At 31.4% G+C, this 24,356-nt stretch overlaps 2 protein-coding genes across 3 annotated transcripts in view; both read left to right on the top strand.

Moving 5' to 3' along the window:
* Positions 1 to 13: 13 nt before the first annotated feature.
* Positions 14 to 4,782, top strand: LOC108909738 (60S ribosomal protein L8). The gene is made up of 4 exons (XM_018714147.1): positions 14 to 105; positions 321 to 626; positions 740 to 943; positions 4,420 to 4,782. The coding sequence occupies exons 2-4, from the start codon at positions 332 to 334 to the stop codon at positions 4,692 to 4,694; spliced, it is 774 nt and encodes a 257-aa protein (XP_018569663.1). The 5' UTR covers positions 14 to 105; positions 321 to 331; the 3' UTR covers positions 4,695 to 4,782.
* A 5,117-nt stretch (positions 4,783 to 9,899) lies between these two features.
* The window catches only part of LOC108909737 (putative ATP-dependent RNA helicase Pl10), a 32,779-nt gene continuing 18,322 nt past the window's right edge, over positions 9,900 to 24,356 (top strand). The window contains exon 1 of one of the 2 annotated variants that reach the window (XM_018714146.2): positions 9,900 to 10,240. In XM_018714146.2, coding sequence (XP_018569662.1) covers positions 10,196 to 10,240 — 45 coding nt within the window. In that variant the 5' untranslated portion in view covers positions 9,900 to 10,195. The remainder of the gene's footprint in view (positions 10,241 to 24,356) is intronic. The other variant, XM_018714145.2, reaches the window with a different exon arrangement.

Here is a 24,356-nt window from a genome sequence, read left to right on the forward strand (position 1 = left end):
GGTATGGCTGGTTTGGCGTTTGGCAGCATTGATTAAAACGCTTTTCTTCATTTCTTCATCGCACCAACGCAGCTAACTTCTCTTTTATGTCAGTGTAAAAGCACGGTAGGTGTTTTATATAAAGTTTTACATATTTTCTTTTATTTTATAAAACTTACATCATCCATAGTTTTTAAATACTTATAAATTTGTATAGCGATATGTCATAATTTTTTTAATCAATAGTTTAGTTTAGAAAGTTATGTTTTATAACAAATATTGTATATTAAAAGTGTTAGGTTAGTTTCTAATAATTTTGTAATATGTTCTATTTATTTTAGTCTGAACGAAAATGGGACGGGTTATTCGTGCACAACGTAAAGGTGCTGGATCCGTATTTAAATCCCATACAAAGAGGAGGAAAGGAGCACCAAAGCTACGTTATTTAGATTTTTCAGAACGTCATGGATATATTAAGGGTGTTGTTAAGGACATCGTACATGATCCTGGTCGTGGAGCTCCCTTAGCTCTTGTACATTTTAGGGACCCTTATAAATTCCAAACAAGAAAAGAACTATTTATTGCACCTGAAGGAATGTACACTGGACAATTTCTTTACTGTGGAAAAAAAGCCAACCTTCAAATCGGTGTGTTACAATTTCTCTATACATTCTTAGTCCGTACTTATTATAGTAAAAATTATTTTGGATACTCTGAATTATAATAGATGTAACAATATAAAATGTTTTATAAATTTTAGGGAATGTTTTGCCTGTTGGTGCAATGCCAGAAGGTACCATCGTATGTAATTTAGAAGAAAAAACAGGCGATCGTGGTCGTCTAGCTCGTGCATCGGGCAATTACGCTACAGTTATTGCTCACAATCACGATACAAAGAAGACACGAGTTAAGTTACCTTCTGGTGCCAAGAAAGTCATTCCTTCCAACAACAGGGCTATGGTTGGTAAGGATATTTTATATATAATATTTAATGTAGGATAATGGCATTGTTTTTTTGTTAATTTAAACATTTCTTTAAATTTAAAATTTTTGTCTGACAAGACTTGATTGAATATATATCAAATCTCATTAAATACAAACAAAATTATTGAGTTAAAATTTTAATTTTTTCAATTAGTTGGATATCGTATATCAAAACTTTTTTTTTTTAATTTTAACACATTCTAGACGATGTGCGTCAAGGATAGTACACATCGCTTGTATACAGCTGCTATGTATAATCAGTGGCATATGTTTAGTACAAACTCATCTATGTATAAATGTGTTATATTACGGCTATGAATAAAGGTGGTACACATTTTTAAAATAATTGAATTTTTCTCAAAATAGTGAATTCAAATTATACATTTTTGTGAAGTTAACTTTTTATGAAATTATTTTAGCTTATAAAATATAACAAAATATGTCTTTGTCTTGTGTTAGAGGCCCACACATTTACATTCTAATCCACCGTTTGATTGGGACAGTGTTTGCCCTTTAGTATTATGTCTGGGCTATATGGGGCAGATTCCTTCCATCCAGATAAAGCCTGTAACCATTTTTGTCCTCCACTGACCTTAAATTAACAGTTCTGTCTATAGTACTTTATAGGCCTGTTGTGTATATTAATTATACAAGAATACAAAGTAAGTAGGTCTATCAACAGAAATAAAAGTAACTAAAGGGTTGTAGGAAACAGTTTAATGGTTAATTTAGGTTTAAATAACTTCATAAAAATTATTATATAGAGATAAAATCACAATAATAAAAATATCTTCATGGATACAGAAGAGTAACAGAGTTCATAGCAGCCGGGAAAACCGGGAATACCGGAAAAAGTCGGGGAATTCATTATTCTTCATAAAAAACAGGGAATAGTCAAATTTTAAAAATATTTATAAAAGTCAGGGAATTTGAGGTTTGCTACTGGAAATTTTGTGAAAGCAGGCTCTGGGTGCTTGAAAGAGAAAACTATTTGCTGTTTTGAAAACTTTATAAGAGATTCTTTAGGTAAAAAAAAAAGATGATGGAGTCCAGCCGAGAAAAAGTTTAATGCTAAACATCAATTAGTATGTAAAACTGAAAAGTCAGGGAAAACCGGGAAAAGTCGGGAAATTCTTTATTATTTTTGAACTATGAACCCTGAGTAACTTATGGACTAAGTATGCATATTATTCTTCTGTATGCATATTATTAACTGCTAAATACATCAAATAAACAAAACAGATACCAATTACTTGATTTGCTGTATATTTTATATCTTGTATATTAATTACCTGCAAAATACTCTTGATTGTATGCAGCTGAGTGCTGAATGCTGTTACTAAAATTTGATTTTAGCTGAACTAATTTAAAATATGTGACAGATTACAATAAGTACCAACACATGAGAAAAGTTGCTTTTAAAAAATTGTTTATGGTAATCCTGCGCAATAAATAATTTTTATCATATAATTATACCTTTAAAAATGTGTAGGTTTGTTTTATTACTAAATATATTAAAGTTACAAAAAGATTCTCATGGATTCACATGCATGTAACCTTAATTGTATTAAAATCAATAACTTAAATACTTATCAGACATGAAGATAATTTTTAAAGTCAGTTAGATAATTTTTGCCCCAATTCTTCTAATAATGGCTTAACTTTTTCTTTTGGAATAGTTCCTTAATTTGTGTGACACGAGTTACATTTCCGTTTACTTTTTATAATAAGTTGATAAACAGAGTATCCTCTCTGTTTTCGTATTACCCATAGTGAAATTAATAAACAGATATATTAAATATTAGTATGAGAAAGGTAGTTATTAGTTATATTAGTTTATACAAATAACCTAAAACTTTGAAATTGGTAACAAATTTTGGACTTTTCAACAGTTTTGTGTCTTTTGGCCCATCATCCACTTAATAAATGACTGACATAATTTACTTCATGTTAGTGGGTTATGAGAGTAATGATTTTATTAGGGTTTACAGGGGCCCGAATTACCCTCTCGCCCGGGTAAAAATTTTACCTTAAGCCGCTCCTTATAATTTAAAACTAACAGCTCAAACCTGTCATTCAAAGCTTATTCAAAAGAGTAAATGTATGTGTCGTAATCTGGACAGCATTCTCTGTACATGTACCCGGTTGCTTAAGTGATGCCTCCAATTTTTCTTTATTATTATTGAAAAAATGTGAAACGATAAAAGTATTAGGAAAAATATTTAAGTTTAATACCTATACGAGGAACAATTAAACATGTTATCTATCCAAATTTGCAAAAGTATGCTGATAATATGCTGACGATCCGCCTAATCGTAGGTATGTATTATTTCAACGCTAGATGCACAGATGATGATTGCCTAATGGAAGTACACGAACCAATTAGTTCTAACGACATGATTGATAACTCTATCACAGAATTATTTATATGTCCAATTCTAAACAAACAATTTTGTCATCAATCTCAGTTGTCAAATTCACAATCTCGGTAGTCAAAAAACCCACGAAATAAATTTAACAAGTGCAGTTAAACTTCTATTGTTGTGTTGATAAAGCCAGTTATAAATTGTTGCTAGATAATGCATTAAAATGCGCTAGTTTCTTTGGGCTAGCTTATACCTATCTGTGAACAAACTTTTTCAGTCATGAATATTAACAAATCGAAAAATAGGAACTGCGTAACTGATGAAAATTTATAAAAAATTTTACCCTTAGCTACTATAAAAATAGAACAAAATTATTAAAATAATTTTTAAATCAATGCAATTAAATTAAATTTTTTTGTTTACATTTTATTGTCTTGTTTTCTAATAATATGTAACATAAATAAAATAAATAATAGATAGGCTCCATAGGTCATAGTGAATCTATGTATGTGGCCCTTGATCTTGTTAAGTCTGCCAACCTTGTAATTGGATAGTAATTTGTTTTTACAACTTGGGTATTGGAAAGTAAAATGTTTTCAACAACTTTTATATATTTTTTTCTTTTCCCACATCGTAAAATAGAGAATGAAATTTAATATGACTTGCCACCCTTAGCACATAAGTAATTTATACTGTATGCCACCTGTCGATAAATGAAACAACTTCATTTCAAGACGTGTACCATCAGTGATATACTCAAAAATTAAAAAATAAATTATAAAAAAAATATGTGTTAATCTCTGAAATCTCCAAAAGCAAAATCTGTCTCAGGTGAAATCCAAAGTGCAATGGTTATGTCACGAATTTATTAAAAATCAAATATAATTTGTAATATTTAGTCTAGTAAGGTATAACGAAATAACTTTTATTTTAATACATGATGATTTCTAGATCTCTGATTACCTACTTTATGAGGATTTTTTTCTAGAGGCTCTTTCTGAAGCATTAAAATGCATAATTCATTTTGATTTTGATTTATGGTTAACTAAGTTACATAAGTTATATAAGTATATGTTTTTACTTGTTTAAGGTATTGTCGCTGGTGGTGGACGTATTGACAAACCCATATTGAAAGCTGGCAGAGCATATCACAAGTATAAGGTTAAACGAAACTGCTGGCCTAAGGTACGTGGTGTTGCTATGAATCCCGTTGAGCATCCCCATGGTGGTGGTAACCATCAACACATTGGTAAAGCTTCTACAGTTAAGAGGGGAACATCCGCTGGTAGGAAAGTTGGTCTTATCGCTGCCCGTAGAACTGGTCGTATTCGTGGAGGTAAAGTTGACGCGAAGAAGGAAGATTAAGTATAAAATGATATATGTCGTGAGTGTTTCTTATGGATTTATTTTTTGTTAATGTTTCATATGAAATATATGTACGACATGTAATATATATATATTTTTTTTATCCATTAATCCCCATTCCCAGTATAATGTTGTAAGAGGATGTTACTACGGGGGTTGCCTTTTATTTTTCGGGAATGGATTATCCTGGTGCTGACAGCTGACAACCGACATCCCTATTGTAAAGGTAGACTTTTTGTCAGTATACTTACTCAGAATATTTTGACATACAGGCACGATAACAGTGAATCGATGAACTTAATTTGACTTTTGGCTATGAAGCACTATCAAAAACCACTATATCGGTCGTATATGGAATTTAATTGTGACCATGGTTCGCTCATTTACGAATTTCATGAAGGTTGTCCAAAATCGATTGCAAGATTGTTATGTGACGGGGTAGCAGCCTGGAAAACCAGGGAATTCATTATTCTTCATAAAAAAACAGGGAATGGTTAGGGAATTTTAAAAGTATTCATGAAAGTCGGGGAATTTCATGTTTACTACTGGAAATTTTGTAAAAGCAGGACCTGGGTTCTTAAAATAGAAAACTATTTGTGGTTTTGAAACGTTTATCTTTTAGGCCAGTCATTATAGCTTTTTTTCGGGAAAAAAATACTATTAAAAGTTTTTCTGCGGAATATTGTTCAGAAACGTGTTATAAAGAAAATATCACAAAATCAACTTGAGACTAGTTGGGAAACTTTGTTAAAAGAATGGTCAAACTTATGGAAAAGTGTTTTTTTGACTCGCGTAAAAAAACTGTTATTCATAGAGAAAAAGGTTTCTACAAAAAAGGTAGGTATTAAATAAGTCCGTAAAATAAGACAAGTCCGATTAAATTCCGATAATTTGTTTATGCGCAAGAGCTCAAAAATGGTCGAAATTGTCCGCTTTTTTCAATTGCTAATAATTATTGCAATTTTCATCGCAGACACTTGTAATTGAGGATTTTTGAGGCTTTTTACACCCTTAATAAGTGGTAAAAATATCAGCCCAAAAGCTTCATTAGCTTGGCGTTGCCGGAATATGTTACTTAAGAAGATGCTATTTTCAATTCATTTTTCCCAAGCTCACAGGCGTTGAAGGGTTTCGATCATTAGTTGTTTTTGTACCTAAATAGTTGTATTGACATATTATGCATTTACTGAGAACTTAATTTTTCAAATTTAATTTGTTTAAAAATGACTGAAAAAATGATATTTATTAAATTGTTAAGCGCGCATGCATATTGACATATGCATTTACTGAGAACTTAATTTTTCAAATTTAATTTGTTTAAAAATGACTGAAAAAATGATTTTTATTAAATTGTTAAGCGCGCATGCTTCGCCTCACTCTCCCCACTCGTTCGATAGACCAAGAAATATAGCACGCATCGCCGCTATCTTCTTTTTCGCAATTAAATAGTTGAATTCACCTTAATGTTAATGTAGGACATGAAAATATAGCTCTTATTGTATATTCTCTCCAAATTTCGGCTCTTAATATTAATAATTAAGGTCACTACGATTAAATAAAAAAATATATATATTTTATTTATTTTTATAGCTTCTAATCAACTTACGATTTTTTTTTTAAATTCGAAGAAAACTAAAGTAATGAGGTTACTATTTTATTTTATAATAATTACCTATCTTAACAATTTAATAAATATTAACATTTTTTCAGTCATTTTTAAACAAATTAAATTTGAAAAACTAAATTCTCAGTAAATGCATATGTCAATACAACTACTTAGGTACAAAAATAACTAATGATCGAAACCCTACAACTCTTGTAAGCTGGGGAAAAATGAATTGAAAATAGCATCTTCTTAGATAACAAATTCAGCCAACGCCAAACCAATGAAGTTTTCGGGATGAAATTTTTACCACTTATTAAGGGCGTAAAAAGCCTCAAAAATCCTGAATTACAAGTGTCTGCGATGAAAATTGCATTAATTTATTAGCAATTGAAAAAAACGGCCATTTTCGACCATTTTTGAGATCTTGTGCATAAACAAATTATCGGAATTTAATCGGACTTTTCTCATTTTATAGGCTTACTTAATACCTACCTTTTTTGTATAAACTTTTTTCGCTATGAATAATAGTTTTTTTACGTGAGTCAAAAAACCACTTTTCCATAACTTTGACCACTGTTAAAACAAAGTTTGCCAACTAGCCTCGAGTTGATTTTTTAATATTTTATTTATAACAGGTTTCCGAACAATATTCCACAGAGAAATAGTATTTTTTTCCCGAAACAGGCTCTTTCATTTTTATAATGACTGGGCTATTTGGTACTTTGGTTATAAAAAATATTATGGAGTCCAGTCTAGAAAAAGTTTAATGCTTAAACATCAATTAGTATGTTAAAATGAACTATAAGTGACCTGGATTTTTTTTTATAAGTCAGAGAAAATCTGTAAAAGTTAGAGAATTCTATATTACTTTTGAACTATGAACCCTGTGTGACTTATCGTGAGATTGAGACAACCTTGGGTATTAATGGGACTACCATACATGAACATTTGGCTACCAAAATAATTTGACAAATGCTCAAAAAAAGGTTCATATCCTTGGTTGAAAGAACTGTTCAGTTGCGGTGCTTCAAAATTCAAAATACGTTTATGACATCGAAATAGGTAGCGAATCATGGACCTGTGTGTATGAGCCCGAAAGTAAAGAACAGTTAACTGTATGGGTTTTTCAAGATGAGCCAAATCCAACAAAAGTTGTTCGTGCACGAAGCACTTCTAAGTAAATGGTCGCTTGTTTTTTCAAAAAAAAAAAAAACGGACATGTACTGTACCATTAGTGCAACAGTCAATTCTGAAAGGTATACAACTATTTGTTTGCCAGAAGTATTCGGAAAAATAAAGAAACCAACTGCTAAAGACGCATGATTCTCCACCAGGACTATGTGAGCTCTCACACATCGACTTTAAGAGACTGAAAAAGTCGAATTGATGAGTCATCTGCCCTACAACCCTGATTTGGCACCCAATGATTTCCACACCAAAAATAAATTACGAAGTCGGTTTTCGACGCCTGAAGAAGCGGTTGATGCATTCAAAATGGATGTTTTAGAGGTACCTCAATCGAAATGGAAGAAATGCTTCAAAAATTGGTTCAAGGCAAGCAAAAGTGTATTGATCTTCATAGAGAATCTTTTGAAAAACAATAAAGTCATATACATTGATTAATTTCATTTTTGTCTATTCCCGAAATATATTTCAGATATGCTCATTAGTCTTGGCGTGGTAATATTATGTTCGCGCATTTTACTCCAAAACTGCTAGAAAACTAATAGACTACCAAAAGACTAATAAAAGGTTATTAGGTAGATGTCATTAGTTTAACCGATAGCATTTATTTCTATAATTCATTTTTTTCCAATAATTCTTTTGGCTGATTTTTTTAGTTTACAACATGACTTGTCAGAAGGTGCTGGTAGAAAAAAATGTATTTTTCTGTTTCTGAAAGTATTAAAGAAAATAATGTTCCTATTTTCATTTAACATTAATACGAAGTGGACTTTGCTTGTGATTTTTTTAGTTTGTAATAGTAAATTCTATTTGATGAATAAATGTATAGCCAACAATTTTATTGAAGTTGCGTTAACTCGTATAGATATAGGTGAAAAAAATTGAAATATACTTATATGAAAGTATAAAATTGCAAATTTTAAGAAACAATCTAAATCACAAATTTTTGTAACATTTTTTACATAATTAAAAATAAGTCGATGGAAGCCTTGTATTTGTTAAATATACAGGGTGTTTGGTAAGTCGATGCATTCCTTGCAGGAGGTTATAGTACAAGTAATGTGTGATATATTTCCTTAATATGCTATATTCCGAAAACGCTTAGTTTGCGATCTACAGGGTGTTAAAGTTTTCATAAAAAAATGCAGATTTACAAATATTGCGGAAACCGCTCACAATATTTTAACGAAATTTTACATTTTATTGTTTAAGAAAAAAGTGATACACCACTGATTTTTCTTAAAATAAAAAATATTTTTGAATTCTTTGTTCAATTTGGAAGAGAAAGGTATCTTGACTGTTTTTCTTATGACGTTCCACATTCGAACACAGATTACAGGAAGATTCATGCATTCGAGTAAAAAAAAATAAAATTGATTTACTGCATGGCGTAATTCGGTTTCAATAATTTGAAAAATAGCAGAAATTGGCTATATCGGTAGTCTGTGGCTACATCTCATGGCATTATATCGGGATGCGCATGCGCCTGTCATAATTATATATTATAATTTATGTGTCGTCCGACTACCTAAAATTGTGAAAATATACGTTCTATCTAAAACTGTGAAAGGAACGTATAAAGGAACTACTATTTTTAGCAATCATTAGCAGTGTCAGTTTTAACTTTGACTAATATTTCATCTGCAGTATGTCTTTATGTCTGTTTAAAAATTTAGATGGCAGTGTGCAGTATACTTAAGTTGAGAAATTAACCGCGCCATTATTCCATGGCTAGAAATTGGCCTCAATGATTTAGGATCGAGGGGGATTATCCCTCTTTATCCTGCCTCATTTCGTGTAGGCCTGGACAGCCCTCGTAGGTGGGCCCCATCCGTCGTCTACCCCGACCGCAAATGCGGCCGGTGTAGGCGCTTTGTGGGACCATAAAAAATTAACCAAAACTGACAGAGATAAGCTTAATAAATTGAAGTCATATAGAAAAAAGTATTTTGTGATATAAATTGATGAAATACAAAATACGGAGAATTTGGGGTAATACTACGCATAGCCAAATTGTTAATTAAAAAACCCTAAAGGAATTTTCCGAAAAACAAAAAAAGTTGTAGCCTATCAACCGAATGATCATAATCGAATCAACAATAACCATTATATCCAGAAGGCCAATATATACAAAAATATATATACATACTGTATGTATATATCTATATTATATTTTTTAGAAAATCTGGCATGCTCTTTCCATCCGCTAATTGGCTTGACTTTTGAAAAGTGTATGAGATCAAACTATCATCAAGACAGTAATCTAACAAAATTGTAAAAAGATTAACAAGAACAAGTTACAAGTGAGCGTATGAAACGAATGTGCCTATTAAAAATTATTTGGTATAACGTAAGTACGGGGGCGCCACTTCTTTCTCCATTTTTTAAAAAGTGGGCAAACTATAAAAGAAATCTTCTGACGTACACTAAATGTCATTATTTCATCTTCCATAAAAAGTTTTGTCTAAAAATTTTTGTACATTTATCATATACAGTTTATAACAGTCCAAAATAGTGTTTCACAAGAAATGTAAATATCTTCAACGCAGCAGCATTGTTTTCTGACTTGCGCATTTGGTGACGTTTATTATCGTACGGTATCGCGAGTGAACGAACGAGTTTTTGTGGTTCTAAAGACGCTTTTCATAAGATTTTACATTGGAAGTTTTAATATTAAAAACTTCTACCACACGTACTGATTTGTAGTAATATGAGTAATGCACCCAACCAAAATGGATCAGGTCTAGAGCAGCAGGTACGTTGAAAAATCAATTTTCTTTGTCGTTTACTACGTTTTGCTCACCCGGAAACCTCTAGCAATGGAGGTCGTAGATACCTCTATTATTGATATTGATCGCTGTCCTAAATTTCTAATTTTTTACAATATGTAAGTCTTCCTGGATTTAGGAAACTAAAATTAAGTGTGTACTTTTTATTTACGTAAATATTAATTTTACTCCGCAATAAATGAATTAACAAAGAATGGAAGAAGTCGCAGTAGTCAATTATTTGTAAGATGGTTATTTGGAAACTGTTATGTAAATTATTAAATATTAGGCAGGAGTAAATTTTAATAGTCGTATTGTTATTGCAATCTTTGCGATTTATTAGATTTTAAGAAAGTTAATACCTATTTTTAATGTCAGTTCTAGGGTCAGTTTCTCTTTTGTACAATTTTCACTGTTGAAAAATTATTTTATTAATTTACTAATGGTTAATTGAGATAATTTATCAGTTTTGACATTGTTAAATATATTACTTATCAGTTCAGGAAAGTTATACTATTCAGACATTGATTTGACTAGTTAGGTATGGTAGGTATAGGATATTGAAACATAAATTAATTGTCTAAACATATAATTTCTCTAGAAATGACTAATCGATATGAGTAATCTGATTCATTTTAAAAAATACGCGTCATAAGTATTTTATATTTTGTTTTTAGAACTTAGTAAAATCTGGGGTCAAATAGGTACCTAATAGAAACATAAAATGTATCATGCAGAAATTTGTTATAGATATACCTATTTACTTTTAAATTTAAATAATAATAATTTCAAGGTATAATTATTTTTCATTTTTAAATTTTAAAATATATTTATTTATGAGTTGCTTCAATTTTTAAAATGTTCCGTATTTTAATATTTATTTTTATTATAACTTTCATAGTAATTGAGAACTGAAAACAACTTGACTGAAAAATCTTCTTTTTTAAAACATGTTTCACTGATTATCCATTCTATTGTCCTAAAATAGCCCAGTGGAAAATCTTAATTAGTATGAATAAATAATATCTAAACTGTAATATTCCTAAGAATTTTATTATCTTATTAAGAAGTACCTACTTTAGTATCAAAGTTCCCATAAGTTTACTTTTACCCAAAATCATTTCTTGTATCAGAAAATTGAACCAACTTTTATTTGATGTTTTTTATATTAATAATAATATGCTACAAATATCTCCTACAGTTATGTAGATATATGCAGGATTACAACAAAAATGAAAGAACGTTTTCCTCGTTCAAATTTATAAAAAAAAATAAATATTTTGTTATGTAAACATTTCGTTTTTGTTGAACTTTTCAGAAAACGTATCTATCTAAATATCCGCACAAATGAATTTTGAGACGAAATTTTGTATGCACAAATATACCTACTCTTATGGACATTTTTCTCTGAGAAAGCCTTTATAAGTGTCAAACTCTGTTTAAATCTTGTTTTTTGCGCAATTTGGCAGAAACAGAGTTGACGGACTTATAAAGACTTTCTCAGAGTTTTTTTTTTTTAGAGAAAATAAGCCATGTTTTCTCTTTATTAGAATTACTTTTGGTTTTCTGCAGACAAAAATTTCCATAAGGGTATGGTTAAAATGTGATTCAACGTAGGTACGTGAAAAAGTAGTGTCGTTAAACTAGCATGTGAAGTATGTTGGTTACAGTCCCTAAAAAATTATAACACTTAGTGTTTTGTTAATTTTGAAATGCAAATTGTATTGACTTTTTTGTTTTTTCGTTTTGATACAAATTAACAATTTATAAAAATCCTACGTATTTAATTCAATGTTTTGTGCTAGCAATAGTAGCATTTATTATCCAACTTTTAAATTTTATAATTTGGATTGCCTGAATAGAGATGACTAAAGATAGTTAATCACCGCACTTAAAGTCAAACTTTTTACAATTGTGATTGTATTATACTAAAAGTCGTAAATCTACTGTATCTAAATGAATGGTCAAAATCAATGTTGTTTTTTTTTTTTTTAATATGGGATGGAAAAACTACAATTCTAATATGCTAGAATTTGCTGTAAATCCGGGCTTTTATATATATTTTAAAAATATGAGATAGCACATTAATTTTGTACAGGGTGAATTTTCAATATGTACATATATTCTAAACAGCGTTACAGTTTACCATAGAACATAAAATTAGTTTTTTTTTGAAAATATAGGAATAAAAAAGATAATTTTAAATAAATATGACTAATTTTTTAATGGAAAACTTGTTGAGAATCGTTATTCGTCATGATCGTACAAATTTGCGGTGTTACTCAGAACTTTTAAACTCTTTTTAACTTTTTATAAGAAATAGAAAGAAAAGATAAAGTTAGCGAGCCACACTTACTAAAAACAAACTACAATTCTGGGCTAGAATTTGCCGAAAACAGTTGGTCGAAAATATTGTTGTACCGCGTTTGTATATATTTTTTTATACAGGGACTCGTTAACTTTATAGAGGGTGGTCCCTAAGTATTGCTGATAATAAACGAAGTGATTTATTAGATTATTTTAAAGAATAAAATTCCTATATACTTCGCTTAGCCTTGAAATATTGGGTATTAAAGTGTTTGTAAAATATCGTGAATATTTGGAAAAATATTTGACTTAGATTAATAACGGCAGGTTTCAAAATAAAGGCGAAAATTTACTAAACCGGCATACAATTACATCAACTACTAGATACTACTAGGAGACACCATCAATAAAAAAAGTTAACTAAATCGAAAATGATTTTACAATCGTTCATTTCATAAACAGAATATATTATGTAATTATTAGAAATTTAGAAATCTAGAAATTTGCCTCGAAAAAATCAAAACGGTTTACAACGATTTTATTTTTGATTTGAATTTTTAATGTATTCTATTTAAAAGTCTCTATCTATATACTTTTTTTAAACGAACAGTTTTAGAGTGAATCAACTAGCTAAGTTATTTTAATAATAACTTAAAAATGACTTTTTTGAATAAAATGAAGGCCTTATTTCATGAAATACAATTTGGTGAACTTTTACCTATATTTTGTTCATTCACATTAAACATTTTTAGAAATATTTGACGTTATATTACACAAAAACTTTTAACATCCTCTATTTCGAAAACTAAACTGTTTTTTTCCTAAAATGATGTAAATAAACTCAAAAACTCTCAAAAATTTATTTTGACCATTCCTTTACAATAAAAATTTCAGAATTTTAAAGTTAGCCTGCCTTTATGCATTCAGTTTGTTAGGTTTCATAATCACACTAAAGCCAATTTTGCTTATTACCAAAGTAACATTGTAACAATGCTTTAAAGCTCTTCTACATTTAGAGAACTTTTTAGTTTATTATGAAGCAGTCCGTAAATCAGACTCCTATGAAAAATATAATCTTTTAGGAAAATAAATAAAATCAGGAAAATTGGAAACGTATACATTTAAAAGAAATTTTAGATTGATCAGTATGTATTATTTGATCATTTGTTTACCATATAGTTTCTTGAAATGGCGAGAAAAATATATTTTCTTTCTAATTAGAAATTTACGTTGTTGGTGTGATAAAAAAATAGTTATAAGAGGTTATCAGTATCAAATTACTGTAGTACAGTATTATTTCATTGAGATTGATCTAGACTTTTATTAGGAATTTTTATTGTTGTCTTGCATAATTTTAATTTTTTGATGCAATTTTGTTGGGTGCAATATCTGTACACCGATTTGCACACACATATAGCATGCCAGCAACATTTCCATAATAAAACGTAGGCGTTTCAAGGCTTAGTTTATTTTTCAAAATAAATAAGATATGCATAAACAGTTATTTTTAGAGAAATTTGATTACGGTATATTGTAGCAGCTTCCCTAGTGTTATATTTGTTTGTATAATATTCACATTTTTAATAGGGCGATTCAAATTTAATAGTATATGTATACATATACCTCGCCTTGTTTTATATGTTGATCTTTTGATAACATATGCAACGGCAGTACTGTATTATACAGTATCGAACATCCCATTAATTGTGGTCTGAAAGGTTTATAAGCCTGATATAAGATTTAGGGGTTTTGGTCGTTTCCGATCTTTTTCTTTTGTAAAAAAATATAATAAAATGATAAAAGAAACTTAGATTTCTTTTTTTTTTTCATAATATTTAAAATCATGTAAATTGGATCAAATCAATAGTGATTAGAAGGGTTAAAAGAAATTTGACGTTGAAGATTGTAAAAAAATTATCACATGCATATCATATTTGGATAAAATTGAACTATTATGTATGTTTGTGTTGTTGTAAATGAAGTGCGTGCGAATATCCTGTTTTTCGATCTGGGTTAACTATTTTCATTCTGACTAGTTTATTTTGCCTTTTCTCTATAATGAGATATTTTTAGTTACTTGTTAGATTATGTTGAGAATTTGTTTTTTTTTTGTCCATTTTTAATCGCTGCTGTTTGTTTAATATTTAATAATAGACTAGGCGGTATATGTTTTGGTTTGGGTGAATCGTATATCTACGGAGATTTTTGGCTTTTTGGCTTTCAAATATCACTAGAAATGAAAATTTTTCTATGCGCATAAAAAAAAGGTGGGCTTAACTTTTGGCGGCACAATATGTTTAAAAAATTCGAAAAATGTCATATTTTTCTTCCTATTTAATTATGTATCTTTTGTCGAGTTGATTTTAGGCGAAAATGGAAGAGGAAAAAAATTTTTGCAATTAAATTTTTTACAAAACATGTCTAGTTGCAAATCGAATGAATCATGATTATTATGGCAAAAATCGAAAAAATCGCAAAAATGAGGTTAAAAAACAATACTCTAGGGAATTTTTTTGGGGTATTTTAATTGGGTATAGGACCTTTATACTTGGCTCAAAGAAAGTTCATGTTATGTAGAATTACCACACCAAATTTCATCAAAATCGGTTCGATAGATTTTGCATAATAATTTTGCAATCCAGATTTTGAAAAAAAATTGCAAATTTTCAAAATTTTGCACAGCAAAAACCAAGGCCCTTAGATACTTGAAAATTTAATCACATATAGAAGGGCTCTCAAGCTTTCAAAATTTTTTTGAAAAATCTAAATCCGTCAATTAGGAGAGCTCTGGCGCTTGTTTAAACATTGGTCGAATTTTTGTGCTTATAAACAATTAGAACTTTGTGAATATTCAATCAAATCAAATTTTTTAAAGCAGGTTTTAAAAGTTCTTGGAAAGACGCTTCTTTAAAAAAAACAGATCGATTGATCAATTAGTTACATAGTTATAGCCGTCATTTACACTAAATGTACTGGGACATCCGGGCTAATTTTTCGAAAAATACCTTTGGTATTCCGAGTACTTACCAGGTCTAAGATTACAATATTTTTCTTCATTGTCAACCTACTTTAAAACGTGTTTAAAGTTATTTATGCAAGCGAGAAATTCAATAAAATCGTACGGGTGGTGGTGGTGGGGGAAGCAGAGAGCGCGGCCGCTTCGGCCTGCTCGAAATTGAATCGGCTATAACTATGTAACTAATTGATCAATCGTTCTGTTTTTTTATTAAAAGAAGCGTATTTCCAAGAACTTTTAAAACCTGCTTTAAAAAATTTGATTTGATTGAATATTCACAAAGTTCTAATTGTTTATAAGTACAAAAATTCGACAAATGTTTAAACAAGCGCCAGAGCTTTCCTAATTGGAGGATTCGAATTTTTCAAAAAAAGTTTGAAAGCTTGAGAGCCCTTCTATATGTGATTAAATTTTTAAGTATCTAAGGGCCTTGGTTTTTGCTGTGCAAAATTTTGAAAATTTGCAATTTTTCTTTTCAAAATCTGGATTGCAAAATTATTATGCAAAATCTATCGAACCGATTTTGATGAAATTTGGTGTGATAATTCTACATAATATGAAGTTTTTTTGAGCCACCATACACCAAAAAAATTCCCTAAAAAGTATTGTTTTTTAACCCCATTTTTGTGATTTTTTCGATTTTTATCATAATAATTATGATTCATTCGATTTGTAACCAGTCATGTTTTGTAAAAAATTTAATTGCAAAAATTTTTTTCCTCTTCCATTTTCGCCTAAAATCAACTCAACAAAAGATACATAATTAAATAGGAAGAAAAATATAATATATTTTTCGAATTTTTTTAACATATTGTGCCGCCAAAAGTTAAGCCCACGTTTTTTTTATGCGCATAGAAAAATTTTCATTTCTAGTGATATTTGAAAGCCAAAAAGCTAAAAATCTCCGGGGATATACGATTCACCCAAATATGGCTTTTTGAAACAGATACCGTCTGGACTATAACTGTATTTCACGTGTTTACACTAATTTACTTTTTAAGAGCCCATACAGTTTGTTTGGGCTCCACAGTTTTGACTGTAAAAGGTCAAGAATTAGAAACGAGGCTCGTCGAGCCGTACACTATCGTCAGGGTTAAGTTTTTTAAATGGACTTTACCCTTTTTTCACCCATAAGACGAACGGTTTAATAACTCCCCAAACCAAACGCGAAAATCACTTCTTCCTCAATGTGTTTTCATACCTTTTTCCTGCATCTTTTTATAATCCTCGTGAGATAAGTTATGTAATATGGGATATTTTTTACAAGTTCTATTAATTTTTCTGTTAACGCTAGCATAAAATCGCCGTCATTAACTGCTGACGAGGACAAAAAAATGGGCAAGCAGTAAAGAACCGCTGTTGTCTCTCGGCAACAGTGAAAGTGTCCTGTACACGACAAGATTGTATGCGAAATTTTATTGTTGTCGCGAATATTTTGCTTTGCCTTAAAACTGTGTAATGTATGGCACGCATTATATGGCTTTTATATTTTATTTATTAGCTATACTACTATTAAAACCTCAATACTTATGTTGATACAAAATTGATGCATGCTTGAAAATATGGACAAATACCATTAAATTTACGTTTAGTTAACCTCAGTGTCCTGCTGCGACCTTTTATCATCAGCTGTTGGCACTAGCAAGGAAGAGAAAAAAAAACCGGAGCAAGTCCAAATGGGTAAAAACTTGATCGGAGAAGCGTCAACAATTATTGACTTTGTTTCTATTTTTTATAAACATGAATAATGCGTCAAAAACTCCAAGGAAATATATTCATTCATTTGTTCTGTAGAAATGTTAATTTTTTAATCCTGACAACTGGAAACCGTTGGAGGCTGCTGCGGAAACAAACTTCATATAAGTTCACATAGTTTTATTAAATAAATTGCGGTTAAAAGTTGAATACAGAAATGATTCACTTATGGATGAGAACACTGTATATTGAATCACTAGATTTATTTTATTTAACATTTAACAGACAAACAAGATATGATAAGAGGAAAGCCATTAGCCGACATGAGAGCCTGTTAACGATATTCAGGTTTCTAGCTATTGGTCGAAATTTTGAAAACAAAATTGTCCAGCCATATCACCTCAATGATTAGGTTAAATCCACTGGTAGCCTGTAAACTTTTTCCCTCTTATGTATCCATGTATTCCTTACTTTTGTTATTCGAAAGACATGCGATTATATGGATAGGTAATTACAAAGCCACATATCATGAATCATTTACACACTGTCAAATAAGCATGCAAAATCATGCTCCATCAGATTTTTTCAAGCCACATCTAGACCTGATAAGAGCCATCAGTTTTGTGACAGACGATTATATTTGATTGTGTCTTTGTGTCAGTTTCCATCATCGTGTGTGGAGCGGTAAAATCGTGGCACATCGTGCCCATATGTTACACGGTGCGAGAGTGGAGTCTCATTAGGTGTAAAATTGTGCCGTTAAACTGCACTGTTAAAAAAATAAATTGTTCAGTTTTATCCTTGCTAGTACTGTACGACTGTAAAAAAGGGAGATTTTGAACGTGTCGTAGCTGCACAGACCAGATACTTATATAGGATCATATTCGATGCAAAGTAATAAATCATTGCCTGTCAAGGAAACCAATGCAGTACGCTTTTAAATGTTTTAGAAATTGAATAACTTCTTTATACATTATGAAGGGACGAATGGGTCAGTTCACGTCTGGCACTCTTGTTCCTACAAAAATTCCTTTATTCTCATAAACTAAATTATTTATTTTAAATGTAATTTATTATAAATTCCATTTTTTTTTAAATTCCACATATGTACTACATTTTACCTCTGTGCGCGCCACGGTTTACTTGTTTTTTGGAGGCGCTCTCTGTTTTACGATCAAGCTCGTCAGGTTAGTGCATATTAGTTATTTGACATATAACCGACCACTTCGTACACTCGATGCACCTGGGCGACTGCAGCTACTACCAGAACACAGTACGTATGCAGCAGTATTTCAGATTTAACATTGAATTTCATTTTAAATTTGAAATAGTTCATCTTACGCCTCCTAAAAATGATCGACACGATTTTCCTTTGATAAAAGACCGACAACTTTTTGCTCTACTTTGCATCGAATACGATCCTACTTATAGTTATAATCATATTGCAGCAGAATTCCAGAAATGTTTGAAGACATCCGCAGTTTTTGTCGATCTGGCTGCGGCATATGATACCGAGTACGATACAGTTGAAAGGAGGGACTATAAATTCTTCAAGGTCGTTTCATGCAAAACTTCCTGTGTTACAGGTACTTTTCAATTCCCTCGGGAGAAAATATCTGGATCGCTTGTTCCTCTGCTTTCCTGTAGCAGCAGCGACGGGTCAACAGTGAGAACATAGGAAATATTGTCAAATGATCATTCTATCTCAATCACGAACTTGCCAAAAAAATGTCAGATGTCCGTTTTAACGGAACATTAATTTCATATAACTTAACACCTAAGTACAGAAGCTCAAGTATTTTGGATGTATTTTAAGGGCACAATCTAGATATGTCAGTTTTAAAGGACCCCGCACATTTTATATGGAAAACGGTCTTCCGGTGAAATTTGCTAAAAATTTGGGAAATTGTTCGTTTTGTACCCCTGATCAAAAGTGTCAATGGGGTCGAAGCTCAAAATGCCCATCTTTAGGCTCTACGGCAATTTTTAGTGGCCAAAAACGGCAAAAATTCATTTAGCGTGTCTTCTCTTTCGCTTTATTTACATTCTTTCTCTAGAAATCCGCTTCAGTTATGAACTGCGAACTCTTGGAAAATCTTTGGCAACTCTTTGGCAACTCTTGGGAACTCTTTGAAAAAATGCATGAGAGTTCCGAGTTCATTGAAGGTTATTAAAACCACAAAATAATATTGAGACGGTGTGTATTAAATCTTGTATAATTGTGCATTCAAAAACCCTCTCACNATTTTGTGGTTTTAATAACCTTCAATGAACTCGGAACTCTCATGCATTTTTTCAAAGAGTTCCCAAGAGTTGCCAAAGAGTTGCCAAAGATTTTCCAAGAGTTCGCAGTTCATAACTGAAGCGGATTTCTAGAGAAAGAATGTAAATAAAGCGAAAGAGAAGACACGCTGAATGAATTTTTGCCGTTTTTGGCCACTAAAAATTGCCGTAGAACCTAAAGATGGGCATTTTGAGCTTCGACCCCATTGACACATTTGATCAGGGGTACAAAACGAACAATTTCCCAAATTTTTAGAAAATTTCACCGGAAGACCGTTTTCCATATAAAATAAAATATATATATATATATATTTATTTTCACAATAGTTTGAAAGCTTGGGAGGCAACATGTGCCCCCTCCCATCTCGGCTGCGCACCGGCCAATGCATAGGAAAGTATTTTTCTTCCCATCTGACATCTCAGCCTGGATCCACATGCATACGTGATCACGGATACGTGGTAACCACGTGACCATCAACATCCAATTGTGCATCAGTAAAGCGGCTAGACACTCCGTCAACGTCAAAACGCATTGGATGTTGATGGTCACGTGGTTACAACGGATCCGTGATTGGGAACACAATGACTGTTTGATGGGTGCGGTTACACTTTCAGATGAAGAGTATTATCGCCACTACTGTACTGCAAAATCGGTTCAACGAAAACGAATTACGTTTTCAGGTAAAATATGTTTCCGTACAAGCCTTCTCGTGGTGTTCTAAGAATGTTTAATATAGCATTCGTGTAGAATTTCGGAAATCTCTACCGATATCTCTACTAGTAATGATTCCGTTAATAAATTATTTTTATTTTAGTATTTTTATTATTTCTAGTAAAAACATAGTCTATTTAATAATTGACATTACTCTCACTCGCGAGGACAGTTTTTCATTCACGAAAAAACAGCGTTTTCATATCTTATACAAATTTGGAGCGCATAATGTAGCAGAATAAATTAGAAAAACGACATCCGCGAGGATATCCGATTAATTAATGGAGGTGAAAGTTTAAAATCTTTGTCTCGGACAATATGAGCTGTTTAATAAATATGATATATTTGCATAAAATCTAGCCGTCGCTTTAGCGCTTTAGAGTGGGTGGTTTTCATTTATATTTTCTATTTTTTTAAAGTTCAAAAGTTGTTATCTAGATGATTCTGGAAGAATGTCGTTTAATGCTATGGTTTTATAAATACTTGGTCTTATTTGGCTTAATGAGCCAGTATAGAATAAATTGTCTGTTTTTAAGTGTATCTAGTTACATTAATCTAAAAGGGTTATGTGCCGTAACATTTTTAAAAATTTTTCTATAGTAATGTTCAACATACATGTTCTTCAGATGCAGCTGTTGACACTCGGTCACTACTTATTTTTTCAAATTATTTATATTGGTTGCGAACGGGAAAGATGGAATTAAACCGAACTTTTTCTAGACATTTCGACAGAAGATAAATGTAATACATAAGTGTGTAATTTCTTTAAAGACCTCTGTAGGTATTTTATAATAAGTCTTCATATAACCTCTTTAATAATGATCTTGATTTCGATGTAGCTTACGAAAAAAACGTAGTCTATGGAAAGGTCCAAATTATATTTTTTGCCTCACACCGTAAACAGTGAGATCATCTTTTGTTTAAATGAGAGAATTAGGAATCCTGCATAAAATTTTAATTATTTTCGCTGTCGTAAAAGTTACAGGTATTAGAATATTAGTATAGCACTATACAGTTCTTAAGTCAAAGTAGCAAAAAAACTAATTTATTGTTAAATATTTGTTCATTACTGAGTTATTGCCATAAATATTTTTTTATCATGAGTACCCCATCCCGTAATTTCTAAACCGTACACATTGGAGACGGGGTTACTTGCAACATATTCGACACTTTATTTTCTTCTTTTTTAACAATTGCTGTGAATGATCATAATTTCCTAAATTAATAACAACTGCATTAGTTTTGCAGTTCAAGTTAAAAAAATATTTATATGTGGCACAAAATATGTGGTTCAGTTTAAATAATTATGAAAATGAATTGCAGAAAGATAAAATTACAAGATTTCGAACATATCTAGTTCTCTCTCATTAAAATAGCTCAAGGAGAGGGTAAATAAAGGGTATCCTAAAAGAAACGCAGGATTTCATGAGAATACAAGATTTTATTAATTAAAAACTGGCAAAGTTTTTACATGTTTTTTACAGGTAGACATTGCCATTAAATATAGAGGAGAAAGGAGAAAGAGGATATCGGATAGATGTCCTCTGCGACTTGTTTGGCATAATCGACTTCTGTATCACGTTTTCGCATACCTGCCAGTAAATTTCTTTGATAACTCCGAATTTTTGACTTTAATCCAGGAATGATATTCATGTGAGCAAATTAAATTTTGGACTTACGAATCCCCACAGGAAAAAGTCGCATGGCGTAAAATTGCATGATCTTGATGGCCGTCACTTCACTGCTACGTGATCCCACGTCCATTAAATTTCTGCCGTAACAAGTGGATAGTTTCATGTGCCCTATGGCAGGTTGCACTATCCTGCTGGAACCACGTCATCCAAACCCATGCCATCCAAATGAAGCCACAAAAAGTTCAATAATATATCTCGATATCTCCATTGACAGTCACTGCGTTTCCAGCTGCATTAAAAAAAGAACGGACCAATCACCCCACTATCGTAAAATCCACACCACACTCTCACTGTTTGGGTATACATTGGTCCTTCTTGAATGACCCGAGAATTGTCTTTGCCCCAAATTCGACAGTTTTGCTTGTTCGCATAGCCATTAAGATGGACATGTTATTCGTCGCTATATATGATTTTTTTAGCAAAATCACCGTTCACTTGATTCTCCAACATCCAATCGGCGAATGTCCGGCGCATTAAATGGTCGTCGGGTTTCAATTCCTGGGTTAGCTGAATCTTGAATGGATACAGATCTTTTGTTAAAATCTGGTGCATTGTGCTTTTTGAAATGTTTAATTGTAGTGACCGACGACGCACTGAGGTTATGGGAATTTCCGCCACACTATCACTCACCGTAGCAATATTTTCGGTTGAATGGCCAGTGCGAGGCCGGCCTGTTTTTTTATTGTCTGCAACCTAACCTGTTTGTTCAAATTTGGCAACTAACTTTTCACAGTTGTTTCATTCTAGGCGTTTCTTCTACCGAAAATTCTACGTAATTTGCGCACAACCTCAGCTACACACTCTCCGTACTTGTAATTGTCACAATCTTCGCTCGTTCATCCGTCGCATAACGCTCCATTTTGTCTAACCGTAAGCATTTATTACAACATGCAATTCTGCACAATGCTACCAACTTTTCGGAATGAAAATGTCACAATTCAAATCTTGCGTTACTTTTGGGACACCCTTCATATTGAAAATCGAATATTAAATAGTTAGCTTAAGGTTACAATGTTAAATTTCTCTAAAATCTAAATCTAGTTTTTAGAATTAAGTTCAGGACTTTAAGTGGATGTTTAACCAAAACTTTTACCTAGCCTTTCAAAGTACACCTATTTTTTTTAAATGCCAAATCTTAAGTGTAGTGTAAACAGAAAGCCACCAATTGCATATCCAAACATGTTATTATTTCTAAAATCAAGTGCTACATCAAAACTGATTTTGTCGTTGTAGAAAATTCTTGATCTAACAATAATAGTCTTTTGAATCGTAAGCATACCATAAGACAAAGTTGAGGGGATCAATGTTTATTACAACCCCATTTCTTCCATTTGTTCTCCAAGTTAGGTATTAATATATATTTTTTTAATTTTAACTGGCACCATGTAGGTATCCTGAAAAGGAAACATATAATTGAAAAAAATTCTATTATTTTTGGCCTAAGGACTGCAGTTAACCAATTTTTTTGTAACGCCTTACTTATACAGGGTGAGCCAGTTTTTTGTAGTAGGATTTTAACAGTTGATAGAGAATCATTTTTTAATAAGAAAAGTTCCTATAAACGTAGGTCGTAGAACGCTTCGTCTGTGAGATATAGGGCGTTGAAAACAAACTTTTTTTAAGAATTTTTCTTAATATCTCTAAAAAACCAACATAAACTTCTGCAAACAATTAAGGGAGCAAAAAATTTTTCCGAATTTTTAGTGATTTTTCAGAATGCTGTATCAGTTAAAAATGATCGTATCAAGGTTTTAAAAAAAGCATTTTAAAGCGACGAATGTCTAGTTTCCAGATTTCTTAGCTCAAAATTTTTAGGAGCGACAGTCATCGCGAAATTCTAAGAAATAAGACGAAAAAAATTTATTTTCTATTTTACACAAAAAATCATGATATGGACTTGATAGTCTGTTGATTCAGCTTTAATTTCTTTATTTAAATTTTTCTCTACGTTAATTTGACCCGGAGATATTCGACTACGAATACAAAAGCATCCTTTTGGCTTTAACCGTCGATATCTCAGCAACTAATGATCAGACAGAAAATTGACGGGCAGTTTCGAAATCTCGAATAAACTTCCTACAAGGCTATGTAGCGTTCTTGGAAGAAAAAAATTTTCTTTCATCCTCGACATTAACTTGAAAAAAGTGAAAAAAAGTGACTTTTTGACTTGTTTTGCTAAGTCGACCGCATCTTTGCTAATATCGATGGAGAGTCTAATGCTTGTACGAATTTTTACACCTCGATGTACCCCCAAAAGCTCCGTAAATGGGCAGATCGATCTATCGAACGGTTTTTCCGGACCGCTTAATCAAAATTTCAGAAAAATTTAAAGGAGCAAAATTTACATTTCTGAGCACCCTGTAACGTTCGTAAAAATGAAAAATTTGATTTTTTTT

The sequence above is a fragment of the Anoplophora glabripennis genome, unplaced genomic scaffold (assembly GCF_000390285.2).
Source record: "Anoplophora glabripennis isolate ALB-LARVAE unplaced genomic scaffold, Agla_2.0 scaffold335, whole genome shotgun sequence".
In the NCBI taxonomy this organism is placed as follows: domain Eukaryota; kingdom Metazoa; phylum Arthropoda; class Insecta; order Coleoptera; family Cerambycidae; genus Anoplophora; species Anoplophora glabripennis.

What these genes read in the sequence shown, in the direction of transcription:
- LOC108909738 (XM_018714147.1), top strand. Translation starts at nt 332, where the DNA reads ATGGGACGGGTTATTCGTGCACAACGTAAAGGTGCTGGATCCGTATTT. An exon ending in AAAAGCCAACCTTCAAATCG is followed by an intron (nt 627 to 739) that starts GTGTGTTACAAT and finishes TATAAATTTTAG; the next exon opens with GGAATGTTTTGCCTGTTGGT. An exon ending in CAACAACAGGGCTATGGTTG is followed by an intron (nt 944 to 4,419) that starts GTAAGGATATTT and finishes TACTTGTTTAAG; the next exon opens with GTATTGTCGCTGGTGGTGGA.